The following is a 16,933-nucleotide window of genomic DNA, read 5'->3' as shown; positions in this document are numbered from 1 at the left end:
TGAATGAATACGGTTTAAAATATGGATCGATGCGATTAATTGTTGCCCTGTATTTAATAAAGTCATAATTATCTGATGTTGTCATCATCAGATTATCGGGACAGATTTCTTGGATATTCCAATAAATAATTAGATTCCAATATGCACGCGTAATTCGCATCTTTTCAACCCTGGACAAAGACCACCATGCAACAGCCTAAAAATCAATCCCAGCCTTGGAATTTTTAATCGAGTAATGATTATGAATCTCTTTATTAGGCAGAATAGGCCATAAAGCCTCATGAATGTTATGGAGGAGCGAGACAAAGCATATGTGTTGAAGAGTCTCTATACGGTATGCGGTTAACACCAGGTAGCGAGGACCCGGTGTTCCCTTCATAAACGCACAAGATGCTGGATCCAGCTGTTGAAAGAAATTTTTTTCGGGAGATTTTTGTACCCATGGACCAGGCTTTCAAAGGTGAAATTCGATGATGATGATGATGACGACGGCCCTAAAAATGTGCCTAGAATAGCAACCATACGAGCTTCAGGCTTAAATTCTGGGATTGAGCGGGCTATCGCAGCATCCAAAATATAAGGCGAGTCGATGTTGAAACCTGCACTTGCATTCACGGAAGCAAAGATAGATTTGTATATCATTGAAAGATCTGGCGCGTGTCGAAGTATAATAATCCACACTTCCAGTGGAAGACGATTGGAGGAGCTGAGCATTGTGGTTGCTAAAAACGTACTTATTGTTGTGACTTTTGAGTCGGAAAAGAGTCAAGTGCTTTGATGCATTAAGGAAAGAATCGCCTTTTGGCAAGCCTGTTGTCTTGGAAGTGGAGTGTCCTATCAGAGAATCGCAATAATACAATATGTGGATGAGAGAGCTTGACAGAGAAAGAAGTTTTAATGGAAGAGTGTACGAAAGCTAGGCAACAATAACTATGACGAGGTGATGGTGTGGTAAAGAGCCGTGGTGACATCTGGACGATACGGTCAATGTACCCAATATTATTACATGTAATGCTGTATGCAATACCAAATGCAAATGCAAATTGTATGTGTATCTATAACTCTGCCAACATATATTTCCATATATACTCTCACATATATATATATATATATTTATATGCAAAATCACCGATACTTATCCATAAACTCGCCATGAAACTTGGTAATCCGTTGCACCCACTCCGTCCCAGGCGCCAAAAATGTCGTCCGGAAATGCAGAGTGCCTTCCTTTTGTCCAAACCCAGAGCCGGGAACGACACAGATGCCCGTGGCGTCCAACAGTGCGAGACAGTAGAACTCGTCGGCCTTTTTGCCGGCGGCTTCGGCGGCGGATATAGCTTTGGCGGGGAGAGTGATGGTGGGGAAGAGGTACATGGCGCCCTGGAATTATATTAGTATTAGAGAGAGAGAGAGAGATAGAGAAAGGAGTACCTGTGGCTCCTGGCAGTCAACACCCTCCATCTTCTTAAACGCCTCATACAGGGCAAAAGCTCGCTGCTTCAACCCCTCCTTGATGCCATTGTACTCCTCATTGTACAACTCAAAGCTGGGCTCGCCTTGTTTGGGAGGGTTGACCATCATCTCCACCAAACACTGGCCAATCACCGACGGACACAACATGATGCTAATAAACTTGTAGATTTGGGCCTGCACATCCGGATGGAAATTGACCAACTCAAAGTATCCGCCCCGGTGGCCGCATTCGCCAACCATACCCTTGGAGACACTGTGCAGCGAGACGAGCTCGATATTGTCGTATTTGCCGGCGACTTCTTGCTGCAGCTGGCGCAGGCGCTTTTTGAAAGAGGTGTGCTCGCCGATAAACACGTTGGTTTGGTAGACCTCATCGGCCATGATGACCAGGCGCTCCTCGACGGCGAGGTCGAGCACGCTCTTGATATCGTCCGGGCTCAGACTGGCACCCGTTGGGTTTCCAGGGTTGATCACCACGATGGCGCGGACATCGATGCCCTCGGCTTTGGCCTTGGTGACGGATTCGCGGATCGTGTTGACGTCGGTGCCCCATGCTTTACCTTCTTCCAGGTAATAAGGCACATAGTGGGCGTTGAGAAGCGAGAGCGTAGCCGTGTACAGAGGGTACTGCGGAATCGGCACCAGAACACCAGACGACTTGTTCTCGCAGATGACATTGAGCAGTGTGTTGACTCCAGACGAAGCACCGCCAGTCAAAAAAATATCCTTGGCTTCTGCCGGAAACCCATCACGCCGCTCAAGAAACTTGGCCACGCTCTCTCGCAGCAAAGGTGCTCCCTGACTGTGGCTGTACGCTCCCACAGTCTGGACTCCTTGCAACAGCCTCTTTGCACGGTCAATCACGTCCTGCTTGTACCCAAATGCCGACTTGAGCGCCTCCTCGTTGTCGAGCAGTGTCGGGTACTCCAAGATACTGAGCACCTGCCGGAAAAAAGTAATGGGCTTCTGGCCCAGTTGCTGCGGGTTGCCAATGTTGGCGAAGATGATGTTGTCAAAGGGTAGCGATTTGTCGCCCTTGTCCAGGCGCTCCTTGAACTCCTCGGCCTTCATTGCCAGCTCTCCGCGCACGGCATACTGGGCATCACGCACCTCGGGGCGGATGTTGTCGTATGTGAGTCGGTGGGTGGCCATGTTGCGACTGTTGTTAATGAATGGATATGCTCGGGTCACTGTAACACGCGGTTGAATCTCATCAGCAATCCTTCGAAGTAGGTATATATATAATGTAAGGTATATACAAGAACAACAAATATATATATAATAAAGTAAAATAAAAACAGTAAACCCGAATAAATCCCGGACCACGATCACACGCCTCGCAAAAAATCAGTCGAGCGAGAGGGGTCTAGTGTGGGGTATGGAGTAGACGAGTGGAGCAGGGACGACGCCAATAGCAGGCGTTCAGGCTTGCTTTCAGGTGCAAATATGACTCTTAAATAAAGTAAATAACTCGTACCTGATATCGGTTTCCCGTGGCCTAGCTGGCGTTGGCCGGCGGCAAACAGTGAATACGAGCATCGTTGTCGCGGGCTCTGGACCAGTCGCGAGACCGGAATCGGCTTGAAATGCATGGCGGAGAAGAAAATAATTAATGATTAATAAATCAAACCAGACGAAGAAACAAAACGAAGAAACAAAACGAATGGACGCGACAGATGCCGTATAACTGTCGAGGTCAGACTCTGAAGTCTGAAGATAACGGTGGGCGGTGAGTCGAGGCCCGGCCGGAGTCGGGCACTTCGCCGATTCGGGACCGGTGAGTCTCTCGTTCGTGTCCACGGAGAACGGGGAACTTTGTCCAACTTGTATGCAGGTAAGCATCACGAGGCGCCAACGATTTATTTACTATTGATAATTGTCTATCGTTGAATTATAATAATAACATGGTTTACTGCAATTCATTGTTGGCCATGCGAGATCAAGACTATGATGTATATTTATACTCTTAACTCCGCTCGCTTCCCCGCAGCCTCACATTCTGGCCGTACTTTTGCAGCTTGGTGATCAGAGCATCGCCTTGCTTGACGAAATCAGTGTACTGCTTGTTCTTGTCGTCCGGGCGGTTCGTCTCGATGACTCCGTTGACGCGGTCGATCGTGCATGATATCCGCTCGGCGGCAATGAATTTGGACAGGTCCCTAGGGTAGTCAATGTCAGATAGTTGTGCTTTAACATGCAGAAATGAGATCTTACCTGTCTAGGAAGTCGACAGTGACACCAAAGTCGCCCGCCATGCTGCTCAGTCCGACCACCCGGTAGCTCTGCAGTAGTTGTTGGTAGCCCCTCAAGCGCATCTCACGCACAAACCAGGCACGGTGCTCGTACAGGTAGCGGTCCTGGCTCAGGAAGTTGTCCTCTACAGCTGCCAGCGCAACGAAGAACGATGTGTAGGTTCCGCTGTAGAGACTGCTCACAAGGTTGGCCAGTGGCGAGAAATCAATGGCCCGCTCACTTTCTGCCTGCGCACTGGATCCCGCGCCTAGGCTGGTCAGGTTGATAGCAGTGGATGCCGCCCCAGGAGTAGAACTCGACGGCACATCTTTCATCTCTTCGTCTCCAGCACCAGGCCCAGAGGACACCGCACCGGAAAGGGCAGACACTACATCCTCACCCTCGCCGAGAATGGCGCGGATTTCCGGGGCATCGACGACCTTGGCTTTGAAATCGACTCGCTTGAGCGAAAGAGATCCTGCGAGAACAGCGTAGATGACGAGAGAGGAATAGCTGCACAGCTCGTAGCTTGTGAAAGTAGACAAACTGTCGAGCAAAAGAGGCGCGGCCAGGCTGTAAGAACGAGTGGTGAGGAGATGCAGGCCCTTGTAAGCCTTGAGGCGATTCCTACGGTCCCAGTCGCCACCGCTCTCCACCAGGGCATTCGCACGTTCCACAGTATTCTTCACAAAAACCTTGTCGCCAAAGAATAGACCAACACGGATCATGGCCAGGACCAAGTCGATTTTCGTTCCCAGGATATTAGTCTTCTCGAGCACTGCTTCGTACGTCTGAATAGCTTTGTCCTAAATCAGAATAGCTTGTTAGTATACGCATATAAAATGAGCAAGACGCATGTACCTTGTCTCCCACGCGAGCCCAGAACTCTGCGCGTTTTCCTTGGGCAGCGAGCACCTCGGTCTCACCCGCGGCCTCGCCAGCCTCGTCTTCCTCCTTCTGGTAAGACTCGAGCTCCTTCTTATTCTCCTCCTTTAATGTGTCGTACAGCTTCTCATCCCATGGAAAGTCCACCCGCTGAGGCAATTTCCGTCCGGTGAGCAAGTTGGACGTGATGATCGGTCGCCCAGAACCAGCTCCATTAGTCGATGGTTGTTGGGCAACTCCTTCGCCCGAGGTATTCAAGATCCCATCAGTAGGGTGTGCAAGATGCCTGTAAAGCGGGGCCATCTTGTGTTCCTTGATGGCATTATGAAGCCTCTTGAGCGAGCTTTGTCGAACCGTCGAAGTGCATGATGGGTTGGAGAGGTTGAAGACGTCCTGTGCGAGGGACAGGTCGGGATACTTGGCGAATTGGGGGTCGGCCATGATGGCGATGAAGGAATATAAATAAGAAAGAAAAAAGGTAGAGTAGAGACAGTCAGATCCTTCTGGTTCAGAGGACAACTGGACTGCGCTGAGGGAAGGGGGACAATAAGAGCAGAGTGGTGCGATCACTCGATGACGGAGCTTGCGTGGATCAGCAGTGCCTGAGCTTCGCGGGCGGTTGTTTTTCCGTTCCGCACGGCGGATGGAATATCGCAGCTCACCACTGTTATGGCAACTTCCAACTATCTCTATATAGTAGCTAATGCAGTAAGCTTTTAAAGGTGAGAAGATCTTTTTGCAACTAACAACTTGGGCTAGTTGGTTGCAATTTCTCCTTTTGATTTTTTGGCGGTGGTTCCTTCCAGCATATATGTATATATATATTACGATATTAATACAGCATGTGGATTAATCAGCCTCAACTAAAATTGATTTTTTACTATATTATGTATAAATTTGATATCATTCTCGCTTCCTTCATAATCTACATATGTTACTAGTGCTAAAATTTGAAAAAGCTACTAGTCTCGATGTATTATAATTATTTTATCGATTAATATATGTCTATAAATTTCTATCTTACAAGTATGTTTAACGTAAAGGATTAATCTATGACCTTAAAACCGTAACCAGAAGTATTTATTACAGAAATAAATATACCCTCTCACTGAAATGATGGTCTAAAGGGCGGATTAATTAATAAACGAGCAGGCTGTCAATTGATGAAAGAAGGATCATAGCACAATACTTTGGTTGGAAATAGAAGCACTAGCTTGATTCTAGAAGCACAACGAGAAGAATACTGCAAGGAACATAGATAGTACTGGAGAAACGAGTTAACGTTAAATGTGCACGTGATGCTTTTTGTTAACAATATACATCAAATGCTAGCTGGATTACCGACAACATTAAAAAAAACCCAAAGTTAAAGCCTTGCTATTCTTGGTATAGTTACCACCTGCTAAATCTATGGCACGCCTCCCAAACACAATAATGACTAGGGTAGTACTTGAAAAATGGATGGCCCCTATGAAACACGGTTCGGCGGATTGCTTGCTGGCTTCTAGAAAAGGGCCAAATAGGGCCAACCTGAGCCGGATTCACCGATTGGACCATCTATTTTGATCGTTCTGATCCGGGATCACCTCAACTTGACCTCTCAGCTAGAGTACGCATACCCCGTGGGCGTGCGAGGGCCATCGATTGGCCTTATTCGGTGGGCCGCCCGTTCGGCCTAAAAAGCTTAGCATTAATACTGCACTGTAAGTTTTTTGTTCTACATAAGGGGTATATTCGTTCCTATTTTTCATTGAAATGTATTGTCGTCCATGGGTGAGTTAGGTATCGAGTAATGTGTGCTTCTAAACAAGTGAAAATGTAGTTTAGAGTTCAGAGCCAGACGGAAATTGCCATGATTGTTTAGATGACCAAGCTAAGCCCTATAAGGAAAATGGCTAGAAAACCAGTTCGTTCCGCGGCGATGCTTGTTGATGCTCTCCCTTCGCTAGACTCTAGAGTATTGAGAACACTCTATTGTGGCGAGTCCAATCAATGCTGCTGTCGGCGGCATGCATTGAATAATAATGTCCAAACATGACGACGCTGGGTGCGAAGTTGGAAATAAATGCTGATAAGAACTGACAGGCATAGTTGGCTAGCGGATCCACTATTGCCTAATACGGCATGGCGGGAATCCGCATGGTCACGTTTCGGGTGGTTAGCCGATCCTTCACCACGCGGTGTTCCTGTCCTGGAGTATTTGAGAAGCCAGGCTATAAGAAAAAAAATAACATATTATAATAGTGCAGCTGACCAGCTTGACCAATTCCATTTCATGTAACAATGTTGCTGATATAGATAAGATAGCATCAATACAGGGCGTATCGGTAATTACGTACGCTGGCCTCGGGGTGGCCGCGTGCGCTTGGAAGCGGGGCTAAGGCTGCCTTGTGATTGGACCTTTTGCGGCCCCAGCAATCAGAAGGCGCGCTCGCGCAGCGTTACAGACGCTATTCCGTATTTGGCTGCGTTCGAGAAAAACACAGGTGGAGATCGCGCCCGCCCGCTCATGTGCCTCAGAGTCAGGACGCAGCAATGGCAATCGTATAAGTAGGCGCGCCAAGCGGCCTGGCTCTTTTTTTTTCTCTCTTCGGTTTCTCTGTCGTTGTTGGATGCTTCAACTTCCTTCATTCCGTCTCGACGCGCCCACTCGCACTCTTTTTTCCTCTTCCGTTTTGTACTTCTGGTCTTGAACAGCGATAGGCTATCCTCGACTCCGGCCCGCTTGACAAGCGACCTCATATCATGGAATACAACACCTCCGTCGATGAAAAGAAGGGGGCTCCCCAGGTCGACGCGGACGTGGAAGTCCACCGCCTCCCCTTGGATGCGGTGCCCAAGGGCCGCTGGGAGCGCATGTGGCCCGTCATTGCTTGCGGTGCCGGTCTGTTCTCGGACGGTTACTTGAACGGGGTGCGTCGAATGTTTGGATGAGAGAGAGAGAGGGATCAATTGCTGACCAGATTTCCAGGTTATCGGCCCTGTCAACACCATTCTTAGCACAATCTACCCCGATACGTATAGTACATCTCCTGCTAGTCAGAATGTCTCGTCTATCGCCTTCGTCGGCACTGTCATCGGCCAATTGGCCTTTGGCATCTCGAGTGATTACTGGTCTCGCAAATGGTCGCTGTTCATCTCGACTATCATTCTCATCGTCTTTGCTGCGTTGGGTGCCGCTTCATACGGATACCATGACAGCCAGACTGGTCTTTTCGCTGCCCTGACCGCCTATCGCTTCTTCCTGGGTATTGGTATCGGCGGCGAATACCCCGCCGGTTCAGTTGCTTGCGCCGAAAGCACCGGCGAGCTCGAGTCGGGCAGTCGAAACCGCTGGTTCATCATCTTCACCGACTTCATGATCGACTCTGGATTTGTGGTCGCCGCCATCGTGCCCACTGTTCTCGTTGCTATCTTTACCGAAGACCATCTGCGCGCCGTCTGGCGCATTTGCCTGGGTCTAGGTGTCATCCCTCCGCTGAGTCTCTTGTGGTTGCGATACAAGTTGAAGGAGCCCGAGGAGTTTAACCGCGAGCGCATGCGCTCCTATCCCTACTTGTTGATTCTCAAGTATGTTCGCTCATTTTTATTTTTATTTTTTTGTTGATGAAAAACTTGATAATGGCTAACAACATGACAGATATTACTGGAAGCGACTGGTTTGTTCAACTGATCGGTTTTGTTATGTGTGTCGTTTTCGCTAATCTTAGCAATAGTCCGTCGTCAGCTTGATTTGGTTCCTTTACAACTTCTCCTCTTTCTCTTTCAGCATTTACTCGTCCAGGTGGATCCAGATCATCATCGGTGACGATGCCCCGCTATGGAAGACCTTTGCTTGGTCCATTGTTACCAACGCCTTCTACCTCCCTGGATCTCTCGGAGGTGCCTACTTGAGTGACTGGATCGGCCCCAAGGCTACCCTGGGCTGGGGTGTTTTGGCCCAAGGTGTTGTCGGTTTCATCATGACCGGCGCTTACGAAAAACTGGCTACGCCCGAGTATGTTGCAGCATTCGTGGTCGTTTTCGGGTGAGTCTCTTCTCTGTATGCATATAAATATTGAATAGAGACTGACTGCGGGATAGCATCTTCTCCGCCCTTGGAGAGCTGGGCCCTGGTGACAACATCGGTCTTCTTGCATCCAAGAGCTGCTCAACTTCGGTTCGAGGCCAATATTATGGAATTGCGGCCGCTGTCGGAAAGGTATTTCTTTCTTTTCTCCTTGTAATGAGATAACAGTTTTCCTGACAGTGATATCAACTCAGATTGGCGCTTTTGTGGGCACCTACGTCCTTCCAATTGCCCAAAAAAATGCCCCGAATGCGACTCGCGCTGGCCAGGATCCCTTTTTGATTTCCAGCGCGCTCTGCATTTTCAGTGCCTTTCTTTGCTGGGCCTTTGTGCCTTATATTGGACAAGTCAGTACTGATTTTTATATTCGACATTTTTTCCCTTCTGGGCTAATAGCTTTGTTATAGGACACAATTTCGGAAGAGGACATTCGCTTCCGCGAATACTTGGTCGCTAACGGATACGACACTTCCACCCTGGGCAACAAGACTGACGAGTAAAATTAGTATATTTTCACTCGTGTTTTGATGCGCCCAGATGAGTAGCTAGAAGTAGCCGTGGTTTGGCCTCTTCTGCTATAATTTCTGTACTATTTGTAACTCGACCCTTGTTTGGCGCTTCTTATCAAGGTCGAGTATATTTGTAAGAATTCGGAGAGGCGTAACCAACAGTAATACGTATATAATTATATCAATTCATGTGCCCAAAGCAGCAATGTGCCATATTAAGTCATTCCTCACGCGACATCTCGGCAGTTTCTTGACATGTAGATGAGCGTTGAAACGTGATTTAAAAAAATATCGATTGATGTAGTTAGACAAATATTTACTTATATTACTACCTCCTATTTCACCAAAATGACTCGGAATAATAATAATCATCATAAGAAGAATTACCACATAACGTATTTTATAACCCCCGTCGGCCACATAAGCCATCTCGGCCACCCCCTCAATTTTCTCCCACTTTCCACCCTACACATATTTGAAAATCGCACCAACACAGCAATATGCCTCGGAACGCTGCAAAAAATCCCTCAAACGATGAGGGTAGACTTCAGCTTGCTGTAAACGCGTTAAAAAAAGGCCAAATCACCAGTGTGCGCGAAGCGGCGCGCCTTTTCAACGTTCCAAGATCGACGCTTCAAGATAGATATAGCGGTTGCTTTCAACGCTCATATAAGCGTGCCCATAACACCAAATTATCAGAAACCAAGGAAATATCACTTCGCGAGTAGATTATTTCTATAGATAAGCGTGGCTGCCCTGTTAGGCCTTCGATAGTAGAGCTTATGGCCAATTGCTTGCTTGCTAAACACAATTCTATTGATTTACCACCTACTGTTGGTAAATGCTGGGTGAATAATTATTTAAGACGCTAGCAAGACCTTAAGACTCGTTACATTCGCAAATATAACTATGAGCGCGCTTTATGCAAGGATCTAATAATTATAAGTGGCTTTTTTGACGATTTTATATACGCTTTTACCAAGTATAGGATTGTTGAAGATGACATTTGGAATTTTGACGAGACTGGGTTCGCTATAGGGATTATTTCTACTGTAAAAGTTGTATGCAGCTCTAATTATAAAGAAAAACCTTGTCTGGTGCAGCCTAGGAATTGGGAATAGGTCACAGCTATAGAATGTGTAAGTATACGTAGAATCGCGTTACCCTTACTTATTATATTGAAGTCAGTCAATAAGCTACTTGACTGATATAATTTATCCTGTTTATTCCCTGATTGATTAATTACTAAGTCGCCAAACGGTTAGACGTCTGACAAACTTGGGATTGAATGGCTTCAAAAGATTTTTAACCTTTGTATAAGACTGATTATAACTGGAAGGTACTGCATGCTGGTTCTTGATGGCTATAGCAGTCATTTTATACCTTTATTCAATCAGTACTACACCTAGAATAATATTATTCCTATATATATACTGCTACACTCGTCTCATCTGCTTCAGCTGCTTGATATAGGTGTTTTTACAGTTCTTAAGCGATTATATAGACATGCAGTCGAAAACCGGATGCGCTGTAGCGTCAACCATATCAATAAAGACAATTTTTTGATGATATATTTGGAAATTTGAGATAAAGCCTATTCCATACAAAATATTAAAAGCAGCTTTACAGCAACTGGTATTTCTCCATTCAACCCAGAACATGTACTATCGAAGCTTGATATTTAATTGTGAACACCTACCCCCCCTAATATAGCCCATTCTAGTGCAAATTAGTCCTTAAAAACACTAAAAAATGTCAAAAATTTGGCCTACCAGGCGAGGACGATAGATTGATTTATAAGACAATGTCTTACTAATTCAAATTCATCCACCAGGCGCGCGTTAGACTAGTTAATAAAAGGATGCTCTTTAGTGATGAATTCTGCTACTATTCTGGCACAAAAAAACCACAATCTACAAGCAGCGAACTATTACCAGAAGTAAAAACGTACAACAAGAAATTGTCCAATTGACCGATTAGGGATTTTGACAGTCTCTGAGGGTCGTGAAATCGCTGCAGCAGCGTTAACAGCCTAGGAAGCTCTACAACTTCCTAATCCAGAAGTGGCTTCGGGGGCACGCAGGCGCGCACCGCGGACCTGTTCTAATTGTAAACAAATCGGGCATATTCGCACGTACTGTCCAAACAATTTGACATAGAAATTATATAGTAATTCTGATTATTTATTCCATTTTTGTCGATATAATAATTTTTTGTGGGGCGGGTGGCCGAGATGGCTTATGTGGCCGACGGGGGTTATAAAATACGTTACCCCACAGGCAAAAGCCGGCCGACAGCTCTGCCTCGGCTCGGGAATCGGAGGAGACCCCGGAATCACTCAATTGCCGCTAAGCCAAGGAAACGCGGGATGCGCTTGGCTTCCCTTTCCGATCCATCGCGACTGTCTTCTCTTCTTCTCTTTCTTCTTTTCCATCTAGCTCTGTCCTCGAACTTTGGTCATTCTATTCTCACGACATTGGAGATTATCAGGTTGGTTATTTATCTTGTTTCTCGTCGCTGAGCCCTGCTATTAGCTTGCTGCCGTGATAACTGCTGCGATTGCGGGATTCTCACGTGAAAGTCCAACAAGGGAGATTCGAGAAAGCTGCTCAATATGGTCGCTGACGCTGTTGTCTACCACCCCTCGGTGGCTCACTACTTGCGCTTTGTCGCTACTACTCGTAAGTGTTGCTTTGGTTTTTGATGATTGGATTTGGTCGCACGTTACTCGGAAACCTGGAAACATGGCGCTGTGGTTGAAACTGGGGAGAGGCAAAAAAGGAGAGAGAAAAGAATGTATGGCTAATAATTTGCCCAGTCGGTCGTGACAAGGTCCTGAGAACACTGCAATACTTTGCCCGCTTCTACTCCTGGTATCTCTTCCGCACCAACAACACCAAAGCCGTCATTGCCCCCTGGGACGCCATCAAGAAACAGTTTGGTTTGACGCGAAAAGTGCTCCGCGCCGGCAAATTTGTCGAGCACCTCAAGGCCGCTGCCGTCGCATTCGACAACAAGAACCCCGCCGACCCCGTCCTGAAGAACCTGGCCATCGGCCGCCAGCTCGGATATGCGGGCTACCTCGGTCTCGATGTTTTGACGCTCGTCGACGCCCTCGGTGTCAAGAAATTTGAGAGCGCCAAGAAGCTCCAGGAGCACGCCTACCGTGCGTGGTTCTCTGGGCTTGTTTTCAGCTTCGCTGCTGGTGTCTACACGCTATACCGCCTGGCCGAGAAGGAGAAGACTGTTGACAGGAAGGAAGGAGAGGGAGTTGTCGAGGCCAAGAAGATTGAGAGGTATGTTACTGCCCTGTCGCAACTTTGTTGTTGTTTTTATGACAACGGGCTAACTGTCTTTAAGGGAGCGCGTCGCTGCTCGAATCCAGCTCGTTTCCGATGTCTGCGATCTGACTGTCCCGATTGCCGCCCTTGGTTATGCTAACCTAGACGATGGCATTGTCGGTATTGCCGGTACCGTCAGTTCCTTGATTGGTGTCTGGTCCGCCTGGAAGAAGACCGCTTAAGCGATTGAGTCTTGGGCGGAGCGGAAATGTGAAATGCTGTCGAGCTGTCGAGCTGTCAAACTGACGAAGAATCCAACGAATTACCAAAATCTCGACTACACACGAGTCATTCAAGGCCCTGTGTCCTTGTCCCTTTTTTTTTCCTTTTTATTTTTTTTTTATAATGTGTCTATCGGTTTGATGTGTATATCCATTTTGCAGGAAAGAGGGAATTCTGCCCTTGTTTTTATCTTTCCCGTTCTTTCAAAGATTCAGTATGTAGTAGATATATTGACCGTATTGCATTGACATTAGTTCATTATACTACGAGCATCAATTGATGCATATGTAGCCAGCCCTTGATTCTAGATTGTCTGCCAAGAGTCCTTATCTAGAGTGTAACTACCACTGTACATGCATGGATGATCTTTTTATGAGACTTGTCTTATCGCAGATGGCTATGGCCCTCGATTTTTAATTACTACTACTACTACTACTACTAAGTAGTACTAGGTATTAACGTCAAACTATTAAAAGGCAGTGTCAAATTGCCTAGCATTTTTGATTACCATGCATGGTGTTTATGCACATTCTTCGCGGCGGCAGCCCGAGAATCAAGCTTTCTCTTGGCAACCACATTCAGACATGGGATGACTCCACAGGGGCATTGGGTTATGCAGTTCTACTATTTGTAGGAGATAAGAGATATTGACATGTGCAATTGCAAGAGGATGTAATTGGCCAGTGGCGGAGGGCTTGTATATTTGGGCTTGTGGTATGACAAGCCTTGATTGATCCTGTATACATACACATACTCTGGGATACCTCATTGACGTCTTGCGTATAGGCATATACATGAGAGAAATATATTTGTTTATTCCATACAATCAGCCTATATACTTGATAGTACCTGTAGTCAACAAGTCGCAACGAGCATGCACAATTGTCTAGCATACCGCATCGGGAGCGATAATTTCCCAATCGGGAAATCCAGGGTACGCAAGCCGCTGCAAGGCAGGCGCGCGGGGACCCACTACGCTGCATTTCACTGTCTCTCTCTCTCTATCTATATCTCTGTCTGTGTCTCTCACGAGCCTGGGCTGAACTCCCCTTGCTTGGCATACCATTCCTGTGTTCGTCATCCCCCATGCCTTGTCGTCACTTTCGGTGTTCCTCGATGGGTAGGTAGTAGGGCAGTGTTCTGCTTGCTTGATGATATGCATTGATGATTCCTTTTGACTTGGAGAAGAAGCTCTTGCGACATAGTACATGTAAGCTGCGAGTATCAAGAATATCCCGCTCATGCTATCTTGTGGTTTTCAGAGCGACCTCGCTTTCTGTGAGCGTCGTCTAGACGTTTTCACCTCTACATCAAGGAGTTACTTGTTTTTCAACCCAAAATGTTGAAGCCTATTTTGGACATTGATAATCTCAATGTCTCGTTGACCGTTTTTGGTATCGTCCAAAGTTCGCAAGGATACAGACAGGCAGAACGCTAACTGGGATGTGATTGACAGGCTTGTTTATTCTGGCGTATGGCTATATTTCGGCAAAGATCCAGCGAACATGGTATCTGGGCGAGGCTTGTCAGTACCCTTTTTTTTTCAGTCCATGTCGCCCAAGCAGTTCTAACTCTAGTTAGTGCCGGCTTTTCTGCTTGGAATCGTGTTTGGTCCGGCTGCTAGCGATTTTATGAATGTTTCCGATTGGGATCGAGATGGAGTTTACCACAATACACACAAGGTTTCATATGTACAGGCAGATAGATACACCCAGAGAGAGATATGGGCAGACAACATGCTAATGGTTTCTAAGGATCTATCGCGCCTTATCATTGGCATTCAGCTCGTCAAGGTTGGCTACGAGCTGCCGAAGCAGTACCAGAAACAGCGCGCGATGGAAATGACTATTTGTCTGTTTCCAGTAATGGCTATGATGTGGCTGTGTACAACGGGGTGTATCAAGTTGATTGTCCCAAAGCTTTCTGTGGTATGCATTTCTTTCTTGGAAAACTTCCTAAGGAAAGATATTGTCCGCTAATTCGCACAGGTATCGGCATTGATAATTGCATCATGCGTCACCTGCACCGATCCCATTCTTTCCCAAGCTATCGCCAAGGGCCCCTTTGCTGAGAATTACGTGCGTCGACCCCTTCGTGAATTTATATCGTCCGAGGCCGGAGGGAACGATGGGTTTGGATTTCCGTTTTTGCTTTTTGCTGTCGCGCTCTTGCGGTATGCCGGAACACGAGCCAATGCAATTTCTCTCGACAATATGGATCTGGCCGAGGGCATTCCTGACCAGCTGGGAGGAGGGGAGATGGGGAGATATGGAGGAGGACTGGAAACTGCCTTGAAGCATTGGCTAATTGAAGGGGTTGTTTTCATGGTGCTTTTGGGGCTTGCGTATGGCGTATTCTTGGGTTGGGTGTGCCGTGTTTTTTTGAACCAGGCAGTTAAAAGGTTTGTTTTTGTTTTGTTTTTTTTGCTACGTCGTTGAAGAACAATGTTGACTTTTATAGGAAATGCGTCGACAACGAAAGTTATTTTCTTTTCCCGTTTGCCATCGGGGTAAGTGGGTAACCGTTTGAAGAGAAGCCCACAGCAATTAACTGATAATAGATCTTCATCGTCGGCACATGTGGCTGTTTCGGCGCAGACGACACGCTTGCATGCTTTGTAGCTGGAAACGCATTAAACTGGGATGGCCGGTTTCTAGCAGAGGCGCATCTCAGACACGACTCGTTCAACAACATCATCGAGAGGGTCCTAAACTTTGTGGCATTCATGTTTATCGGCCTTGTCATGCCATGGCAAGACCTCACTTCGCCTGGAAAAGTCGCGGTCAACGGGCTTACTGCATGGCGACTCGTTGTGCTGGGGATTCTCGTGCTGTTTCTGCGACGCATCCCGGCTATCATGCTCACGTACCGGTTTATGCCAAAGGTGTGCCGGGACTGGAAGGAGGCGTTGTTTTTGGGCTATTTTGGACCGATAGGTTGGTTTCATACAGCTTTTTTTTTTTTTTTCAGAGCGAGTTTTGCTGATAAATGCAGGCATTGGCGCGGTATCCTACGCCGAGTATGCGAGGCAGCTTTTCCCAAACCCAGGTCAGAGCGATAAGGAGATTGATGACCTGACTGGCGCCCTTATTCCAGGTATGTTTTTTGACCTTGGGTGTAAAACTTAACATCGACTAACAGGAAAAACAAGTGGTATATTGGCTAGTCTTTTGCTCCATCATTATACACGGCATTTCCGTGCCCATCCTAAACGCGGCATACAAATATTTCAAAGTCCAACCGGTGCACGACGAACCAGTCGAGATATTACTGCTATCAAACAACGAACCTCTCCCCGCAAACAGTACTGCATGCCCGCACCGCCATGCCGCCGTTCTCAATAATCGCTTCTCGCGACAAGACGGCCTGGATGATGAGCTAGAAGCCGAGGAAGTACGGCGAGCAGCAGCTGCTGCTGCAACAGAAAGAGAATCTGGCTTTGTTATGCATCGGTGCTCGACGCATGCCTCAGATGAGAGTGTGTTGTTGGGGGGAGGGGGTACATGTAGTAGTGAGATGGGCACGATTACGCCGGTGGATACATGTAGTACGCCATCATCGGTGGTGCCGCAGCAGCCGCGTCGCGATACGCGGAATATGGTATGATATTTGGAAGTTTTTTTTTTTTTTTTTTTTTTTTGTGAATAGAAGTAGAATATATGTATACACTGGCGTTTTTTTCTTTTATCTTCTTCTTCTGTTTCTGTCTCAATATTGTTTCAGGTTTATTGTTGGTAGATATCTACAAAGGAAATATAGTAATGCAGTATTCAACATTCCGTCCATTCCATCTCAACCCACTCCCACTTGTAGGATTCGTATGTAGGTAGGTAGACGTAGTTTATTTAAACCGGGCAGCTCTGTATTCGTTTTTTTTTAGTATAACTCCTCTGTCAACGGTATAAGAAAATTTGATACGTACAGCACCGCAGGACGTGCAGCTCTTGGTCTCGCCTGCAATGGAGGCACCGCACTTGGGACAACCGGCGTGGGACATTTTGATCTGCAATATTAAACATATTAGCATGCTGTTTATCACACCGAAGTGAAAGCCGGGGGGGGGGGGGGGGGGGGTTGAACTCACAGATTATTTTCCCGAGAGAGGAACTCTTGGAGATAGATAGAATGGGTTTCTTGAAATATTCAATATTGATGAAGAATAAATTAGATGAATGGGAAAAGAAAGAAAAAAGGCAGTACAA

The 16,933-nt window shown here is 46.7% G+C and overlaps 4 protein-coding genes across 4 annotated transcripts; 3 read left to right on the top strand and 1 right to left on the bottom strand.

Moving 5' to 3' along the window:
- Window positions 1–1,125: 1,125 nt before the first annotated feature.
- TRUGW13939_05781 (uncharacterized protein) lies at window positions 1,126–5,031 on the bottom strand (the record flags this gene model as incomplete). The annotated part of the gene is made up of 6 exons (XM_035488939.1): window positions 1,126–1,380; window positions 1,432–2,695; window positions 2,951–3,296; window positions 3,445–3,632; window positions 3,688–4,511; window positions 4,567–5,031. The coding sequence occupies 6 exons, from the start codon at window positions 5,029–5,031 to the stop codon at window positions 1,126–1,128; spliced, it is 3,342 nt and encodes a 1,113-aa protein (XP_035344832.1).
- A 2,304-nt stretch (window positions 5,032–7,335) lies between these two features.
- TRUGW13939_05780 (uncharacterized protein) lies at window positions 7,336–9,159 on the top strand (the record flags this gene model as incomplete). The annotated part of the gene is made up of 7 exons (XM_035488938.1): window positions 7,336–7,503; window positions 7,562–8,160; window positions 8,231–8,249; window positions 8,307–8,617; window positions 8,674–8,791; window positions 8,854–9,006; window positions 9,067–9,159. 7 exons carry the CDS (start codon window positions 7,336–7,338, stop codon window positions 9,157–9,159), a joined length of 1,461 nt encoding a protein of 486 aa, XP_035344831.1.
- A 2,623-nt stretch (window positions 9,160–11,782) lies between these two features.
- Window positions 11,783–12,691, top strand: TRUGW13939_05779 (uncharacterized protein; the record flags this gene model as incomplete). The annotated part of the gene is made up of 3 exons (XM_035488937.1): window positions 11,783–11,849; window positions 11,987–12,464; window positions 12,529–12,691. The coding sequence occupies 3 exons, from the start codon at window positions 11,783–11,785 to the stop codon at window positions 12,689–12,691; spliced, it is 708 nt and encodes a 235-aa protein (XP_035344830.1).
- A 1,379-nt stretch (window positions 12,692–14,070) lies between these two features.
- Window positions 14,071–16,337, top strand: TRUGW13939_05778 (uncharacterized protein; the record flags this gene model as incomplete). The annotated part of the gene is made up of 8 exons (XM_035488936.1): window positions 14,071–14,125; window positions 14,188–14,256; window positions 14,313–14,659; window positions 14,720–15,132; window positions 15,192–15,240; window positions 15,292–15,667; window positions 15,726–15,827; window positions 15,883–16,337. The coding sequence occupies 8 exons, from the start codon at window positions 14,071–14,073 to the stop codon at window positions 16,335–16,337; spliced, it is 1,866 nt and encodes a 621-aa protein (XP_035344829.1).
- Between the last annotated feature and the right edge of the window lie 596 nt (window positions 16,338–16,933).

The sequence above is a fragment of the Talaromyces rugulosus genome, chromosome III, assembly GCF_013368755.1.
Source record: "Talaromyces rugulosus chromosome III, complete sequence".
NCBI lineage: Eukaryota > Fungi > Ascomycota > Eurotiomycetes > Eurotiales > Trichocomaceae > Talaromyces > Talaromyces rugulosus.
This window is presented reverse-complemented; position numbering and strand designations above follow the sequence as displayed.